The sequence below is a fragment of the Pongo abelii genome, chromosome 19, assembly GCF_028885655.2.
Source record: "Pongo abelii isolate AG06213 chromosome 19, NHGRI_mPonAbe1-v2.0_pri, whole genome shotgun sequence".
NCBI lineage: Eukaryota > Metazoa > Chordata > Mammalia > Primates > Hominidae > Pongo > Pongo abelii.
Window position 1 is genome coordinate 1,680,692 of NC_072004.2, and position 18,883 is coordinate 1,699,574.

The 18,883-nt window shown below is 45.2% G+C and overlaps 1 protein-coding gene across 3 annotated transcripts in view; it reads left to right on the top strand.

Moving 5' to 3' along the window:
* RPA1 (replication protein A1) overlaps positions 1 to 16,800 on the top strand; it is a 68,178-nt gene extending 51,378 nt beyond the window's left edge. For 2 of the 3 annotated variants that reach the window (XM_063717886.1, XM_054535202.2), the window contains exons 10-14: positions 2,590 to 2,722; positions 7,337 to 7,513; positions 10,558 to 10,665; positions 13,726 to 13,812; positions 15,810 to 16,800. In XM_063717886.1, coding sequence (XP_063573956.1) covers positions 2,590 to 2,722; positions 7,337 to 7,513; positions 10,558 to 10,665; positions 13,726 to 13,812; positions 15,810 to 15,914 — 610 coding nt within the window. In that variant the 3' untranslated portion in view covers positions 15,915 to 16,800. 3 annotated transcript variants of the gene reach the window in all.
* The last annotated feature ends 2,083 nt before the right edge of the window (positions 16,801 to 18,883 follow it).

Sequence of the window (18,883 nt, forward strand, 5' to 3'; positions counted from 1 at the left end):
AAAGCACTCAAGGGATGAGGAGAGCCTGTTAAAATCTCCTCGCTGTATCTAGCTTTTTAGGACGTTCAAACTCTGTCTTAAAAGAATGCTTCAAACTGAGGCACAGGGTGCAGGAATTGCAGGGAAAACACTTTGGCTCAAGCTTCAGTAATTCCCGTAGCTGTAGTCACGGGGGAAGAGTGTCAGTTTCCAGCTGCATCTTAGGATTTAAGCAGCTAAAGAATGAGCTCATTTTACATACTCCTCCTTTGTTTTGAGTCATTTGAACCAATGGCACTGGTGTTTGACCAGTTTCATGAAGCGTCTTCTGGAATGTTCATGTCACTGAGCCATCCTCATGAGTAGTACGGTCCACACATATCTACCGAACTGCAGGGCCCATTCATAGTCTGACCAGAACTAGCCACAGATTTGCTTTGTTCTTATTGCTTGATTTTCTTTTAGGCTCTGGAGTTCGACTCCAGGTTAATTGCATTCCCACACTAATGTCTTCATCTTTTACTTGTCAATAACCATGATCCCAGTCAACATAAAAAGCACGGCTGTCCCCAGAATAAAATAACTTGGCATTGATCAAAGACAAGCTCAGTGCATACATGCTACCTGGACAAGGATTAGAGATGTTTAGATCTTGGCTATAACAATGCAGAGTTTTTATCGTAAGAAGGGCCGCCTCTCTCCTTGCTCTGTTGACTCCTGACGAGTGGTCTTTGGTGGCAAATGTCTCCTTGGAGCTTTTGAAACCATAAACTTGTGTAGCTAGTAGTGGTGAAACAGATGGATGGGCCTTGCTGTGCCCCTGTGAGGGATTTAGCCGCTTGTCTGACAGGAAAAGGCAGCTGTCTGCAGCTCAGGGTAACATCCATTCTGTTAGATGGTCTCTGTTTAAGGAACCTGTTCTTTGTGTGGTTACCCACCTTGGGATGGTGTTTGGCCTTTCATCTCCGGTCAGCTCCTCTCCACCACCGCTGTGTTCCCGAGCCACTTTCTCCTTTGCCCCTTTTCCTTCATATCAATTGATGTGTGATCAAGAAGTACAATCAGTTTTCATAATAATTTAATACAAATTAATTTAACTTCAATATTAGCAAAAGTAAAATTTCACTAAGAAGGTAAATCTACAAGAAAAAAGATAATGCCTTCTGATAAGTTGCTCTGGGTTATAAAATCTTTTGGGCCAGGCACGGTGGCTCACGCCTGTAATTCCAGCACTTTGAGAGGCCGAGGTGGGCAATTGCTTGAGGCTAGGAGATCAAGACCAGCCTGGCCAACACAGTGAAACCTTGTCTCTACAAAAAATACAAAAATCAGCCGGGCATGGTGGCGCGTGCCTATAGTCCCAGCTACTCAGGAGGCTGAGGCACGAGAATCACTTGCCAGGAGGTGGAGGTTGCAGTGAGCCAAGTTGGTACCACCACACTCCATCCTGGGTGACAAAGCAAGACTCTGTCTCAAAACAAAAAAACCACTTTTGGCTTCTGTATCAGGCATAGGAGGCCTTTTATGGACACCCTTTTGCTATCATGGTATATTGACTGTCCCTTTCCACACTGGTACATTTCGGTGATGATCACAATGCAGCTGCTGGCTGAGAATGAGCATTAGCAGCTTAAAGGACTACCCCAGACAGCCACTTTATCGCTTACGGGTTGTTGACTTTCCCAGTTTCTGATTTTAGGCCTGGGGAGGTCCGGCCACTGCCAATATGCAAGGCTAGTTTAAGAAAAGATTCTTTGGTACTTTGGCACTGATTCTCTTCACCACTGGGGGGCATCAAAGCAACTGAGATTCAAAGAAAGGTCATTCCGTTTCTTCAGTAGACTTTGGGCCAGGAGCAGTGCCTCACGCCCTGTAATCCCAGCACTATGGGAGGCCGAGGGAGGAGGATTGCCTGAGTCCAGGAGTTTGAGATCAGTCTGGTCAACATAGCAAGACCGCATCTCTAAATGAGGTGGAGTTTCGCTCTTGTTGCCCAGGCTGGAGTGTAATGAGGTGATCTCAGCTCACCGCAACCTCCGCCTCCTGAGAATTGCCTTCAAGTGATTCTCCTGCCTCAGCCTCCCGAGTAGCTGGGATTACAGGCACCCACCACCACGCCTGGCTAATTTTGTATCTTTAGTGGAGACGGGGTTTCACCATGTTGGCCAGGATGGTCTCGATCTCTTGACCTCGTGATCCGCCTACCTCAGCCTCCCAAAGTGCTGGGATTACAGGCGTGAGCCACCGCGCCTGGCCTAAAAAAGTTTTTTTTAATGGGCCTGGGCATGGTAGTCCCAGTTACTTAGCAGGGCTAAGGTGGGAGGATCACTTGAGCTCAGGAGGTCAAAGCTGCCTTGAGCCATGATTGCATCATTGCACTCCAGCCTGGGTGACAGAGTGAAACTCTGACACAATTTTTTTTTAAATTTAAATATTTTAAAAAATATATAATTACGAAGATACCAACTTCAGCCGACATGACCGTGACCTGTGTGAAAGCTGGGCGGGTGGTGGGAAACCCGTGTCTGGCGCATAGCAACAAGTTGCACGTGGAGAAGCAGAAGCACATCGTATCAAGCGCTCGTCATCATTATTCGTTCATGTTTTCAGGTTTGACGCAGAAGGACAAGCCTTAGATGGTGTTTCCATCTCTGATCTAAAGAGCGGCGGAGTCGGAGGGGGTAACACCAACTGGAAAACCTTGTATGAGGTCAAATCCGAGAACCTGGGCCAAGGCGACAAGGTACCCAGCATCCCTAACCACCTGCACAGAGGGCTGTAAAGTGTGCAGAAGGATGGATTTAGAAACTTGGTTTTCGGCACCAGCTGTCAGAGCTGTAATTCTTACCCAGGGCTGTGACCTGAGCGTGGCGTGGGGGTTGAGCATCACTGGCAGAGGAAAGTAGCCAGGTGTGCTCATGGGAATATGTGTTACCCCTCAGGGGACTGGAGGCAGGAGAGTCTGAAGAACTCTTGGAGTCAATTCGTAGAGGGGTCTTGGAGCAGGGGTGACAGTCAAGCTTCATGGTGTAATATCACCTGCCTTCGGGTCCATGTTTCTTTCCTGTGATCCTTCCTGCAAATTTAAGCACCCACATATCAAAAAGATGTTTTTTGAGATGAGCATGAGTCCGGCTCAGTGTCAGACATGAGGCAGTTTCACAGGTGCTGTTCCTGGCTGTAGAATAGTGTGTTAACCTCATAGGCTGAGAGTTGCCGGCATTCCCTGATGAGGATTGGCCCTGACATTTGACTTTTAGTTGCGGCTTTCCTTTCAGTGTTTGTATTTAAACACCCTCCTCCCATCTTGATCTAAGCCTGTGTTCTGCCAGCAGTTTAGTGTTTAGATAATGTATTTCTCCTTTATGCCTGCTCTTTTATTTTCATCATATACAGTGTAGGTTTCATTCCTACTGTCCCATTTCACTGTATACCCTTATCCATCATTGTCAACAGCAGCTCTTAAGTGCTCTTATAGAACATCTCGAGAATTAAACACTGGACAGATCCTTGTTGTCCTGTCATGGGACACCCACTCTTTCGGTTCTCTCTAATCCCAGCTACCCAGGAGGCTGAGGCAGGTGGATCACATGAGCCCAGGAGTTTGACTGAGCAACATGGAAGACCCCTTCTCTTAAAACAAAAACTTTATTGCTAAAAAATGCTGACAATCATCTGGGCCTTCAGCGAGTTGTAATCTTCTCGCTGGTGGGGGTTTTTTTCAGGGTTGATGGCTGACCAATCACGGCAATGGTTGCTGAACATAGGAGTGTCTTTGGCAGTTTCTTAAAATAAGACAGCAGTGAAGTTTGCCACATTGGTTGACTCTTCCTTTTACAAAAGATTTCTCCATAGCAGGCGATGCTGTTTGACAGCATTTTACCCACAGGAGAACTTTTTCAAACTGGAGTCTCTCCCTCTCAGGTCCTGTCACTGCTTTATCAACCAAGCTTATGCAAATTCTAAATCCTTTGTCGTCATTTCAACAATGCTCACAGTGTTCTCACCACAAGAGATTTCATCTCAAGAAACCACTTTCCTTGCCCATCGTAAGGAGCAGCTCCTCATCCATTCAAGTTTGATCCTGAGATTACAGCAGTTCAGGCCCATTTTCAGCTCCCTTTGTAATTCTAGTTCTCTTGTTGCAGATCCCTCCTCCACCAAAATCTTGAAGCCTCAGTGTCTACCATGAGGGTTGGAATCAACTTGTTCCAAACTCCTGCTGATGTTGGGATTTTGACCTCCTCCCACGAATCCTGAATGTTCCTTTTTTTTTTTTTTTTAACTTGAGACAGGGTCTCATTCTGTCACTCAGGCTGGAGTGCAGTGGCTTGATCACAGCTCACTGCAGTTTCAACCTCCCCAGGCTCCCAAGCTGGGACTACAGGTGCTACCACACCTGGCTAATTGTATTTTTTGTAGAGACTGAGTTTTGTCATGTCGCCCAGGCTGCTCTCAAACTCCTGGGCTCAAGGGATCTCCCTGCCTCAACCTCCCAAAGTGCCAGGAGTTACAGGCGTGAGCGACTGTGCCCAGCCAACTGTTCTTAATAGCATCTAGAATGGTGAATTCTCTTCAGGTTTTCAGGTTTTCAATTTACTTTCCCCAGATCCATCAGAGGAATCACTGTGGCAACTATCGCCTCATGAAATGTGTCTCTTAGGCTTAAAAAGTCAAAATTACTCCTTGATCTGCATGGGCTGCAGAATAGATGTTGTTATCAAGCATGAAAACAATATTAATCTCCTTGTTCTGTGCATCTCCATTGAACCCTCAGGTGAATAGGTGCATTGTCAATATATTAATCTCCTTGTACTGTGTGTCTCCATTGAGCTCTCGGGTGAACAGGTGCATTGTCAATGAGCAGTCATATTTTTAAAGGAGTCTCTCTTTCTGAGTAGTAGGTCTCAACAGTGGGCTTAAAATATTCAATAAACCACACTATAAATAGATATGTTGTCATCCAAGCTTTGATATTCTATTTATAAAGCAGAGGCAAAGTAGATTTAGCATAGTTCTTATGAGCCCTAGGGTTTTTGACATGGTCAGTGAGCACTGGCTTCACGTTATAGTCCCCAGCTGCATTCGCACCTAACAGGAGAGTCAGCCTGTCCTTTGAAGCTTTGAAGCCAGGCATTGATTTCTACTCTCTAGGACGCATGTTCTTGGTGGCATCTTCTTCCAGAAGGCTATTCTGTCTATGTTGAAACTCTGTTGTTGAGTGCAGCCACCTTCATTGGTGGTCCTAGCTAGATCTTCTGGATAACTTGCTGCAGCTTCTCCATCAGCGCTTGCTGCTTCACCTTGCACTTTTGTTATGGAGATGGCTTCTTTCCTTAAACCTCATGAACCAACATCTGCTGGCTGCCATCTTTTCTTCTGCAGCTTTTTTTTTTTTTTTTTTTTTTTTTTTGAGACAGAGTCTCACTCTGTCACCCAGGCTGGAGTGCAGTGATACAATCACAGCTCACCTCAGCCTCTGGAGTAGCTGGGACTACAGGTGCACACCACCGTGCCCTGACAGTTTTCTGCAGAGACTGGGTCTCACTATGTTGCCTGGCTGGTATCGAACTCCTTGGCTTAGGCAATCCTCTCGCCTCTGCCTCCCAAAGTGCTGGGATTACAGGTGTGAGCCACTGCACCTGGCCTCTTCTGCAGCTTTCGACCTCTCTCAGCCTTCACAGAATTGAAGAAAGGTGAGGCCTTGCTCTGGGTTAGGCTTTGGCTTAAGAGAATGTTGTGGCTTGCTTGATCTTCTATGTAGACCACTGCAACTTACTCCATATCAGCAGTAAGGCTGTTGGCTTTCTTATTTGTGTATTCAAAGGAGAGAGACAGGAATAGTTGGAGGATCAGTCAGCATACATGCAACATTTATCAATGTAAGTTCCCCATCTTATATGGGTGCAGTTAGTGGCACCCCAAAACAACTACAGTAGTGACGTTAAAGATCACCATAGGCCGGGCGCGGTGGCTCATTCCTGTAATCCCAGCACTTTGGGAGGCCGAGGCGGGCAGATCACCTGAGGTCAGGAGATTGAGACTAGCCTGACCAATGTGGTTAAAATCCCGTCTCTACTAAAAATACAAAAATTAGCTGGGCGTGGTGGGTGCCTGTAGTACCAGCTACTCGGGAAGCTGAGGCAGGAGAATCGCTTGACCCTGGGAGGTGGAGATTGCAGTGAGCTGAGATCGTGCCACTGCACTCCAGCCTGGTGACAGAGCGAGACTCTGTCTCAGAAAAAAAAAAAAAAAAAAATCACCATAACAGATATGATAATAATGAAAAAGGGCCAGGCATGGTGGCTTACTCCTATAATCCTAGCACTTTGGGAGGCCAAGGTGGGTAGATCACTTGAGGTTTGGAGTTTGAGACCGGCCTACCCAACATGGCAAAACCCCATCTCTACTAAAAAATACAAAAATTCGCCAGGCGTGGTAGTGCACGCCTGTAGTCCCAGCTACTTGGGTGGCTGAGGCAGGAGAATCACTTGAACCTGGGAGGCGGAGGCTGCAGTGATCAGAGATTACACCACTCACTGCACCCTAGCCTGGGCGACAGAATGAGACTCTGTCTCAAAAAATACGTATATAATGAAAAAGTTTGAAATCTTGCAAGAATTACTGTGTCTTCGTGTGACACAGAGACGTAAAGTGAGCACCTGCTATTGGGAAAATAGTGCATTTACTTGACCCAGGGGTGCCACAAGTCTTCAATCTGTAAAAAATGCCGTTATCTGTCAAGTGCAGTAAAGCAAAGCACAATAAAGTAAGGTGTGCTTGTAGTTGCAGCAAAGACTATGACCAAATGGCTGCTAAGGCCTGAAATATTTACTGTTCGGCTTTTTACAGAAGCAGCTTGCTGATCCCTGGCCTAGACAAGGAAAAGGTGAATCTAGGCCTAGACATGACTGCCGTGTTTTGAGCACGGGAGGGATGGTTGATCGTTGCTGCGCTGGATGTTTGTGGTCCGCATTCTGTATTTCCTACATCTGTGGCCTTTGGAGGATCAGAGGATCGGGAGAAACAAATCTTTGTCTTTCATACAGTGTTCAAGCAAACAGGAAAACAATTTCACTTTTAATTAACTCAGTGTAATTTAGGATTAACTCTTTTATTGTGAAGGAATTATCTGCCTCAGAAATTGGCTTATTAGAACTTGGCTTATTACCTTCATGGGTTTTGTACTTGGCACATGTGATTTCTAAAACTACAGAATGAATGATTCCCTGTGATCATGTGTGATCTTGAGGATATAGAGACACTTACCACCTAAACGTAAGGGCAGGCTTTGAGCTGCCTCTCGGTCCGATCCCAGGCGCGGCTCGGTGCCTCACGCTGTTCTTTTCTCCCGAAGCCGGACTACTTTAGTTCTGTGGCCACAGTGGTGTATCTTCGCAAAGAGAACTGCATGTACCAAGCCTGCCCGACTCAGGACTGCAATAAGAAAGTGATCGATCAACAGAATGGATTGTACCGCTGTGAGAAGTGCGACACCGAATTTCCCAATTTCAAGTACCGCATGATCCTGTCAGTAAGTAGCCTCGGTAGATGAGAACCACGGTTGTGTTCACTGAGGCCCTCCCATGTGCCAGGCACTGTGCTCACAACAGTAGAAACAAAGTCATTCCTGGTGGGAAGCCTGCAGATGAGTAGGTGTGGAAGAGCTTATCCATCCTCTTTTTCATGCCAGCAAGTGGTGTTGAGATGCCCCAGCTGATTCAGTCTTTCGTGCATGTCATACAACCATAGCGGCAGTGACACTTGCCTGCTGATAACTGCTGTGAAGTAAATTAATTTGAAAACGGCATTTATAGACAGCACTAATTGTACTTATACAGCCAATGCCCGTATTTAGTCATTTTCATGTGGATAATCTATTCTCTAGCTTTAGTATAGCTGACTTCAGAGGAATGTGATGGTGTGCTGATGTGAGATTGTTGCTTTTTTGCATTTTAAGAATTGTTTCTTTCTGTTTTAAAAACCTTTAAAAAAAGTTGTAAAGTTGGGTTTAAAAAAATTTTTTTTTTTTTTTAAGGAACAGGGGTGTCACTCTGTTGCCCAGAATAGAATGCAGTGGCATCGTCACCACGCACTGTGGCCCCAACCTCCCGGGCTTAAGCAGCAGTGGCATCATCACAGCTCACTGTGGCCCCAACCTCCCGGGCTTAAGCAGTCCTTCCACCTTGGCCTCCCAAGTAGCTGCAACTACAGCTGTGCACCACCACACCCAGCTAATTTTTAAAATTATTTTATTGTACAGACAGGGTCTTGCTCTGCCGTTCAGGTTGGTCTCAAATTCCTGGCCTCATGTCATCCTCCCACCTCAGCCCTCCAAAGTGCTGTCATTACAAGCCTGAGCCACTGCACCCAGCCTTAAGGTTTTTATTTTGTTTTGTTTTGTTTTCAATGATAGAACTAGGTGATAATAGCAGTTTAAGAAAACAGTTTAAGGCCAGGCACAGTGGCTCACACCTGTAATCCCAACACTTTGGGAGGCCGAGGCGGGTGCATCACCTGAGATCAGGAGTTTGAGACCAGCCTGGCCAACATGGTGAAACCCTGTCTCTACTAAAAATACAAAAATTAGCCCGGCGTGGTGGCGGGTGCCTGTAGTCCCAGCTACTCAGGAGGCTGAGGCGGGAGAATCACTTGAACCCGGGAGGCAGAGGTTGCAGTGAGCCGAGATCGCACCATTGCACTCCATCCCAGGCGACAAGAGCAAAACTCCGTCTCAAAAAAAAGAGAAAAAGAAAACAGTTTCACATTTTTCCAGAAGATGATTTGGCAGTAATATATCAGAAGCCTGAAAAATGTTCATGTTGGCCAGGTGCGGTGACCCGTGCCTATAACCCCAGCACTTTGGAAGGCTGAGGCAGGATGATTGCTTGAGGCCAGGAGTTCGATATCAGCCTGGGCAACATGGCAAGACCCTGTCTCTACAAAAAGTAAAATTAGCTGGCTGTGTTGGTATGCACTTGTCCCAGCTACTCATGAGGCTGAGGTGGGAGGATCACTTGAGCCTGAGAGGTCAAGGCTGCAGTGAGCCGTGATCGTGGCACTGCACTCCAGCCTGGATGACAGTCAGACCCTGTCTTTAAAAAATAAATAAATAGGCTGGGCGCGGTGGCTCACGCCTGTAATCCCAGCACTTTGGGAGGCTGAGGCGGGCGGGTCACGAGGTCAGGAGATCGAGACCATCTTGGCTAACACAGTGAAACCCGGTCTCTACTAAAAGTACAAAAAAATTAGCCGGGCGTGGTGGTGGGCACCTGCAGTCCCAGCTACTCGGGAGGCTGAGGCCGGGGAATGGCATGAACCCGGGAGGCGGAGCTTGCAGTGAGCCAAGATCGCGCCACTGCACTCCAGCCTGGGCGACAGAGCGAGACTCCGTCTCAAAAATAAATAAATAAATTAAATAAATAAATAAATAAATAAATAAAATGAAATGTTAGCTTAGCAGGAAAGTTCTACGTTTAGGCTCATTTTTTGTAAACTATAAACTTTTCATTGAACTAAGATGAAGAAAATTTGTTTTAGTTTATGGAAACATCAGCCTTTCTGTTAAACTCCTCCACAGCGCAATCTCCCGCACACTTGTTTGATTTGATATTTATCACACGTCTGCGTCATTGTAGTTCTTGCCCTATGTAATGAGATGCTCTTTGCTTCTTAGAAGGATAGCGCAGGGTAAAGGAAGTGTGAGCCCAGGATGTGATACTGTTGCTGTGTATTGAGAGTGCTTTTCACTTTTAACTGGTTTCGTCACCTTATTTTTCATCATAACATTCTCTATATTAAAAGCCTTGTACACATGCAAAATGAAGATGTAAAATCGTCAAAATGATGCCTTAAAGAAAAACTACTTGTATTTCTACAAAGGCTTTTACTTTAGCAAGTGGATTCTTTGAGATCTGCTTTCTTCCTTGACTTTCTCCTATTTAATTTTACACCACAGCCCAATGGGAGACATTTGATTGCTCATTTCTTTTGCCAGGTCAATTTGGTGACTGACAGAGGCCCACGGGCAGGCTCTTCAGTTGTCTGGGTGCCCAGCAGCGACAGAGCTGTCTCACGGAACTCCTCCTAGGGACTGCAGAGTGGGCAATTGAAAATGCAGAGAACTCCCCCAATTCACTCAAAACCCTTCATCCAAAGCCAGCTGCACCTGGACAGGAACTAATCTGATGAGCCTCTCTCTGTCACCCAGGCTGGAGTGCAGTGGCGCGATCTCAGCTCACTGCAACCTCCGCCTCCCGGGTTCAAGTGATTCTCCCGCCTCAGCCTCCTGAGTAGCTGGGATTACAGGCACCTGCCACCATGCCTGGCTAATTTTTGTATTTTTAGTAGAGACGGAGTTTCACCATGTTGGCCAGGCTGGTTTCAAACTCCTGACCTCGAGTGTTCCGCCCGCCTTGGCCTCCCAAAGTGCTGGGATTACAGGCATGAGCCCACTGCACCTGGCCCTCTCTGGAAATTATTTTAATAAGTGGAAAAAGAACATTAACCTCTCCCCATCTTCTCAGTGTGTCTTTTTATTATTTCTTTGCTGAAATAATGTAGAATTGTGTTTTTTAGGTAAATATTGCAGATTTTCAAGAGAATCAGTGGGTGACTTGTTTCCAGGAGTCTGCTGAAGCTATCCTTGGACAAAATGCTGCTTATCTTGGGGAATTAAAAGACAAGGTCAGCCACATATTTTATTATAACTTCTATAACTTTTAATGGTTCTCATTCTATAACACTGACCCCACACACTTTTTTTTTTTTGAGATAGAGTCTTGCTCTGTTTCCCAGGCTAGAGTGCAGTGGCGCGATCTCAGCTCACCGCAGCCTCCGCCTCCCGGGTTCAAGTGATTCTCCTGCCCCAGCCTCCTGAGTAGCTGGGATTACAGGCACCCGCCACCATGCCCGGCTAGTTTTTGTATTTTTAGTAGAGACAGGGTTTTACCATGTTGGCCAGGCTGGTCTCAAACTCCTGACCTCATGATCTGCCCGCTTCAGCTGCCCAAAATGCTGGGATTACAGGTGTGAGCCAGCCTTGCCCAACACTGACTCTCTTTTTGCTGTTTTATATTTTTTAGTTTGTTTCTTTGTGGTGTTGTATACAGTTTCTCAGCCTGGTAATTATTTAAGAGTTCATCTGATGTTATCTAATTTTGTCCATTTTGGATGTGCTTAACAATGAAATAATGTATATAAAAGTACTTTAAAACCAAAGCACTTTCTAAATCTAAGCCACTTGTTTCTCCTGTTCCTATTAGCACATCAGAGCTAGTGTGCCTGAGATGACTTAGGTCGGGAGGTGTCCCTGAAACAACCTGAATTATTACAGGCATGCTTTTTTAACATAGTAAATACCTTCCAGAAAAGTTGAGTCAGATCCTGGTTAAAATGCACATATATCAAGTTCCTGGGTCTGTCCTATAAAACAATAATAATAAATGCACATATAAGGTGCCTGCCATTTGCCATTTCAGCCCATCAGATGCAATTCTTATGCAGTGACTTTCTTCCGTAAGATAGCTTTGTCCATTTCATTTTTATAAGTTTGCATTTTCACATATTAGGTTTATTTAATGCACAGAATAGATGGCTAATAATGCTGAATTTAGGAAAAGTAGTTGCTTAGATAAAACATAAGGAAGACCAATAAAAGCTATGTTTTCTGGGCCACATAAATGGGCACCTGTCTGTAGATGGCTTTTTCCCCCGATTTCCTCCACATTGGTTGGAATACTTGTAAAGGCCACAAAGACGAAAGGCTTTGCCGTTTGTTCTGGTGTGTTTTTCTTTTTCTTCCTGTCCCCAGTTCTGTCTGTTTGGGCTCTGCCCCTGACTCTTTTTTTAAATTGTCCATGAGAGCTCTCAAAATAGTCTCAACAAATCCTGTTACAGAAATAACTAGAATTGACTTTAAAGTGTGATAGTATCTTTTGTCTGTTTTTACCTGGTCCTCAATTTTTGTATCAGATTTTAAGGCCCAAGTCAGCCTTTCAGGATTTTTATGAGCTTATTATATTTGACTGTTTTTACTGCCGGTGAATGAGGACACATAGAAACTTCCCCGAGGAACCGTGAGATCTTGGAGTTCGCACTCCACGCCCCTCGTCTTGGAAGCATAATTGCAGCCGTGTGATTTTCTCAAGCTTTAACCCATTGTTTTATTTTCATATCTGAGGTTTGGGTTTTAATCAAGTAACCTTTACAGAAAAGAGTTATGTATAGCAAAGCTGCTTTCACGCTCTGCGTGACTTGCAAAAAATACTAGGTTGGTGTGAACTATTAATTTTTTTTTTTTTGTCAAAGTTCTCAATCAACTCTGTTAATATAGTTATTACACATTTATTTATGCATCTTTATACAAAGTATATTCTCTAATTCCTGTCTGTTTACCAGACTCTTTTTTTTTTTTTTTTTAATAAAGAAACTTAAATTGCATTTGAGGAGTGAGAGAGGGAAAAGGATTGTTTTTAGGCCTTCCCTAGCCTTTGCCCACCTCAACAGCCTTCTCTGCTTGCACGCCAAATCAGTAGCTATAAATACAGAGGCTGAAATCATGAATGATATTGAACTTTCTTCTGAGTGTTTTTCCTTTTTTTTTTTTGAGACAAGGTCTTGCCTCGTCCCCACGTTGGAGTGCCGTGGTGTGTGATCATGGCTCACTGCAGCTTCAAACTCTTGGGCTCAGACAGTCCTCCCACCTCAGTCTCCTGTGTAGCTGGGACTACTGGTACACGCCACCATACCTGGCTTAAATTTTTTTTTTTTTGGTAGAGATGGGGTCTTGCTATATTCCTCAGGCTATTCTTGAACTCCTGGCCTCAAGCAGTCCTCCCACCTTGGTCTCCCAAAACATTGGGATTATAGTCACGCGCCACCATACCTGACCTCCTCTTATTTTTATTTATTTATTTATTTTTTTTGAGAGTCTCGCTCTGTAGCCCATGCTGGAATGCGGTAGTTCAGTCTCAGCTCACTATAGCCTCCGCCTCCCAGGTTGAAGCAATTCTTCTGCTTCAGCCTCCCTAGTAGCTGGGATTACAGACACCTGCCACTATGCCCAGCTAATTTTTGTGTTTTTAGTAGTGATGGGGTTTCACCATGTTGGCCAGGCTGGTCTTGAACTCCCAGCCTCAAGTGATCCACCCGCTTCCGCCTCCCAAAGCACTGGGATTACAGGTGTGAGCCACCGTGCCCAGCCTTAAAGCTTTAGAAACTTCCTAAGAACGTTTTTAATTTTTTGTGTCTAGTAAAACACACATAACCAAATTTGCTTTTGTAACCATTTTTACGTGTACAGTTTAGTGGCGTTGGGTACATTCCCATTACTGTGCCCCCGTCACCACCATCCTTTTCCAGTACTTTCTTTAATAGGCAAATTCATAGAGACAGACGACAGACTTGTGTTTTCCAAGGATGGAGGGACGGGGAGAATGGAGACACACTGTTTATGGGTGGCGATTTGAAACTCTGCACATTAAGCAATAGCTCCTTTTCCAAAACCGTGTTCTCCCTGGCCCTGACAGCTGCCATTCTACCTTCTATGAATGTGATGAGTGTTTTAATCTTCAATAAGATTCTACTTAAAACAGTTTTATGTAATGTTACCTGTAGATGAGTCATTCCTAAGTGATTTCAAACTACACAGGAGATGCATTTTCAGAAGTCTTTTTAAAAGTCTTATCAGTATTTGCAAGTTGTCCAGTGGTTTCCATATGTCAAGTTTTATATTTGTTTTTGCAGAATGAACAGGCATTTGAAGAAGTTTTCCAGAATGCCAACTTCCGATCTTTCATATTCAGAGTCAGGGTCAAAGTGGAGACCTACAATGTAAGTAAGGGCCCGGGCAGCAGGGTTAGTGGTGGGGAGGTGCTGTTTGTCACCCACGGCAGTGTCGCGACACTCACTGGCAGGGAGTTACGGTGCTCACTGTGTGCCAGACCCCGGTGCTGACTTTGCCCAACACAGGTGCTGTTATGATCCCTATTTTCAGATGAGGAAGGAGAGAGAGCTTAAGTGTCTTGTCGAAACAACGGTGGGGGGTGGGGAATACTATATGGGTTTTTTTGTTTGTTTGTTTATTTATTTATGTATTTATTTATTTATTTCAGTTAAATCCTAGGATTTTTTCGTCTGTGTTCTGACAAAAAAATTATAACGCATGCAGTAGAGTCACATCTTTGACAAATTTAGATTGTAGAGAAGTATATTAAGTATATGAGCCAGGCGTGGTGGTGTGTGCCTGTGGTCCCAGCTACTCAGGAGACTGAGGCAGGAGTTCAAGGCCAGCCTGGGTAACATAGTGAGACCCCGTTTCTAAATCAGTCAGTATATGAAACAAAGACCACATGTAGTTAAAACTACCTTGAAAATTCCTTAAATTGCCCATAATACCATATATTGATTGATTATTTATTTATTTATTTATTTATTTATTTATTTATTTATTTATTTATTTGAGACAGAGTCTCTGTTGCCCAGGCTGGAGTGCAATGGGATGATCTTGGCTCACCACAACCTCCGCCTCCCGGGTTCAAGTGATTCTCCTGCCTCAGCCCCTCGAGTAGCTTGGATTGCAGGCACCTGCCACCACGCCCGGCTAATTTTTGTATTTTTAGTAGAGACGGAGTTTCACCATGTTGGCCAGGCTGGTCTCGAACTCTTGACCTCAGATGATCCACCCGCCTCGGCCTCCCAAAGTGCCGGGATTACAGGCATGAGCCACCGTGCCCAGCTTAGTTATAGTTATAATCAAACAGTATTTATTGAGCATGGTCTGCCAGATACTGTTCTACATCCTTTATGTGGAACATCTCACTTGAGCCTAGTAACCCTATATGTAGAAACTATGGTTACTCCATTTTGCCACTGAAGGAATTACGTGCAGAGAGACACGGGCATTCAGAGAACAAGTCACTTGCCTAAGTCGCATGCTAGCAAGTGGCCGAGCTAAAGTCCAACCCAGGCAGCCTGACTTCAGAGCTTTGCTCTTGATCGTGCTTATGAATATCACGGGATTTAGTACCGACCAAGCACACAGCAGTGTGACAGCCCTGGGCTCGCCTGTGCAGCCTTCCTGGGTATCACTCCGTTCTGCCCGGAAAGGCACCATTCAGGCCGTGAGTGTAAACGTACGAGTGGGAAGGGGGAGTGGTAGAAACGCCCCTGCTTATTGCAGGGTTTACTCATGTATTTACCTTAATGCCTGTTCTTAGGCGGCTCCTATAAACATTAAATGAGATAGGGGATCAGATATCACTGTGAAACAATGTCAGGGAGTGGGGTGGGGCTGGGGGGGATTTTTGGGGTCGTTCAGCCCCATCGTGTCTGGACAGGGAAGGTGAAGTGAAGAGATGCTGCCTCCCCAGAGCTGAGACACAACAGACTCGGTCCTCTTCCTCTGCTGCAGGTGCTCTTTCTTTCACCACTCAGCTTTTCTTGAAATGGAAGTTTGAAAGTTTAGCTTTCAGAACTAGCTGTGTGGCTTTGCGCAAGTCACTTGTCCTCTCTGGGCTGTATCCCCTGCAGTAGGGAGAATAAATGAAACTAGAGAAACCCTCTAAAGTCCATGTCACTAGGATTCTAGGCTTCTGAGTGTTTGGGAGCTTGGGTAAAGAATCAGAAGGGCCTGTGCTAGAGAAAGGACCTGTTCACTCGCCCAGCCCCAGACATTCAGGACGAGGCCGTCACTCACTGGAATGACTGAACTCTGAACCCGGTGTGTCCGTTCCCTCCCGCTGGGCTCATTGAAACCACTGAAGCAAAAGGGGTTTCACTGCTCCACGCCACGCTTCCACCGCTCACAAACTGCTTCTCTGTTTTTGAAGGACGAGTCTCGAATTAAGGCCACTGTGATGGACGTGAAGCCCGTGGACTACAGAGAGTATGGCCGAAGGCTGGTCATGAGTATCAGGAGAAGCGCATTGATGTGAGGGGAGCAGTGCCGATCGGGCAGAAGTTTGCAAATAAAGAGCCAGAATGGAATGGATTTCTTTCCACCTCCGTGTGATAATCCCGTGTTAGCTTCACAGCACAGAGGCCCTTTATGGCGGACTAAGCAGTTTCCTCTCTTACGTGCATCTCAGAACCCATTGGTAGGCAAAGGAAAATACGCTCAGGTGGCTGTGGTGTAGACCGCGTCAGGCCTAGGGAGTCAGCCAGTGGTTAGTGTAAGACCAGTCACTCCCTCTGTCTTCAGGCTTCTGTCAATTTCATTATCATCAAGCAGGAATTATGTCGTAAGTCACTGACCCTAACTTCAGACCGTGAAGTAAATTATGTAACTAGGTTTTTGCTTCTCCGGCGGTGACCGCCCCTCACAACCTGGGTTCTTCTCAGCATGGGGACCTGAGAAGCGGTTGTGGGCACCTGGGTATTTTAGTAAGTGTGTCTTCCTAGAATTCAAAGGCTCTCTCTTTCTAGAGGTGCTACGTAGTTGTTAATGCTTGGAATGGCAATAGGGTAGAATTATTAATCAAAGGCATATCTTTTATATCTGAAGAGTATCCTTCCTTCAGGGTTTAATAGACTGAGTCAGATGGGTCTGATATTAATCAAAATTGTCTCTTCTGAGGACCGCTGATAAGCATTGACTTGCTGTCCTCTAAGGAAATCCAAGCGGCTACAAAGCGTTTCTTTACTTTTCACTTCAATTAATGCCGCGCTTCGCTTGGTGAATGCGTACTTTTTCTACCTGTACACATTCCTGTATTCGTGTATTTTGTTTTTTTGACTAAAGCTATGTTACATGGAAAGCATTTTGAAGGCTTTTGTTTCCCTTGCTTTGTTTTAATAAACAATATATTCTTTGCTTGTGAATCCTACTTTCTTTGAATGCAAAGAGTTCCTATAACTGGAAAGCAATTAATTAGCCTTCATAATAAATGTTCACTTGGGGGAGATGTTAACTCATTATCAACCCGAAGATTAGTCCAAGGCATGGAGATCCTTCTTCCTAGTGTTTGCAGCCCTGAAATGCATCTTTAAAAGCACGAAAACACTAAAAACAAAAAGCCATTTTGCCTGAGGATGCTGATGATCTGGCACTTGGGATTTTATTGATGTTTATGCAGCAGTCTAACACCAACCAGGCTTTGAAATGTGTACAGACAGTGAGCTGGTAAGAAAACAGTAATTATGCTAGTGGGCCTTTCAGTCAGCAAAAGCATGCTCGCTCTGTGTGTTCTTAATCATATTAATTATCTATCTGGTGGCTGCAACACACCGCCTGCCATTGGCTGCACATCTCGCCCTCGTACCCCGGCAGTGCGGCGGTCACTCTGCAGCCAGAGGACCTGCTGCTCATCGCTGCACATGCCGCCTGTGGAGGCTTTGGGAGATGGGGAGTGATGGTGTCCTGTCCGTCTACCCCGTCGCTGTCTGCTGTTGACATAGGAGCCAGCCAGCCCTAGACGGGATGACTTCCGTTCCTGAGGACAGACACAGAGGGACTCCTGCTCAACCTCGCTAATTGTTTAGACACATTCCTTCCTACCCTTCTCTAGTCTCAGGAGATGGTAACTGGGTCGCATTTCAGTCTCTGACTGAGGCCTCAGCCATTTTTATGGAAGTTCTTTTCTGTCTGACCTTGCTTATAAAGCATCGACGAGAAAATAACAGTCTTCAACCCTCTTCTGGATTGACAAATTGTGGGTGGGAAGTGGCGATCTAGCTTTCAGCCCAGTAACCAGTCTTTTATGCCTACTAGTCCCAGCACTCCCTCCTCTCCCCACGTGTCTGTCCACACAGTGAAGAGGCCTGACCAGCCGTGGCACCAGGACAGGACGTGTCCAGGGAACACTAACACCTGCCCTCGTGCCTTCTCAGTGGCCAGCGTGATGAAGCCAGCACGTCTCCGTGGATGTGATTGGAAACCCAGGGGCAGTGCCAGGGGGAGGGCTCCCTCGAGGAGGCTGTTTCTAACATTTCTCCACTCAAAGATCAGATCACCAGCAGAGGAAACTGGCTCCACTGTTGGGCTTTTCAGAGATTTTGGTCCCTGAGGGTTGCCTAAATAGATTCTGGCCCACAGTTTGTAGAATTCTCTGGGATATAGTTTACCTCGAAAGGCCGTTCATGTTGTTCTATTTCTGCTCTTTGACTTAGAGATCAATGTTGATTTTGCGTATACCGTGACATCAGCGTTAAGCAATTAGGAGAAAAAAATCTAATCATTTCGCCTTTATTTAAAGTGGTTCTTGAATTCCCTCCAGTCTCATTGTGAAAGGGGCAGGGAAAAAAATAAAAGGGTAATAATCTGATTTCTGTCCATATTTCCAGTGTTTTATGCTTTCCATTGAAACCTTGCTAATCTCTCGCGTGCTGTTCCTTTTTTGAACCGCAGGGTCAAAAATGTTCCCCTCCCCCACTTCTGTTTCCTGAGTGGGCTGTCTTCAAAAAGTATAAATACTATTGATCGTGGTATCTAATACACTAACGAAACCCATGGTTATTGACTACGTAATTAATATACTGTCTAAAAGTGAAGTTTGGCCGCCCAGTATGTAAAGGTTTATATTGGCTCGTGTTTCTTTGGCAATATGCCGCCCAAGGTTTTATTTACAGAGGATGAAACAGGTTGTTTGGTCTCCTTTTCTTCTTTTCACCTGTTAGAAGGCCACTATGCCCCTAGTAAATTGATTGTTTCCTTGTCTCAAAGAGAAGATTCCCCCCACTCCCCGGCCACCTTTTATGTGGTTTGTTAATTCTTAGTCTTATATCCACTCTGCTGGTAGAGTTCTGGCTTTTATAAACACCTTTGGAAATCACCGGTTCCTCAAAAAGAGAGCTTAGATGTTTAATTTTCACTTATTAAAAAAAAAACCTGGTATTTTTGTTATTAAGACATTAAATGTTTAAGAAAAAAAGGATTATTTGGACTATTGACTGTTTCTTAGGCAAG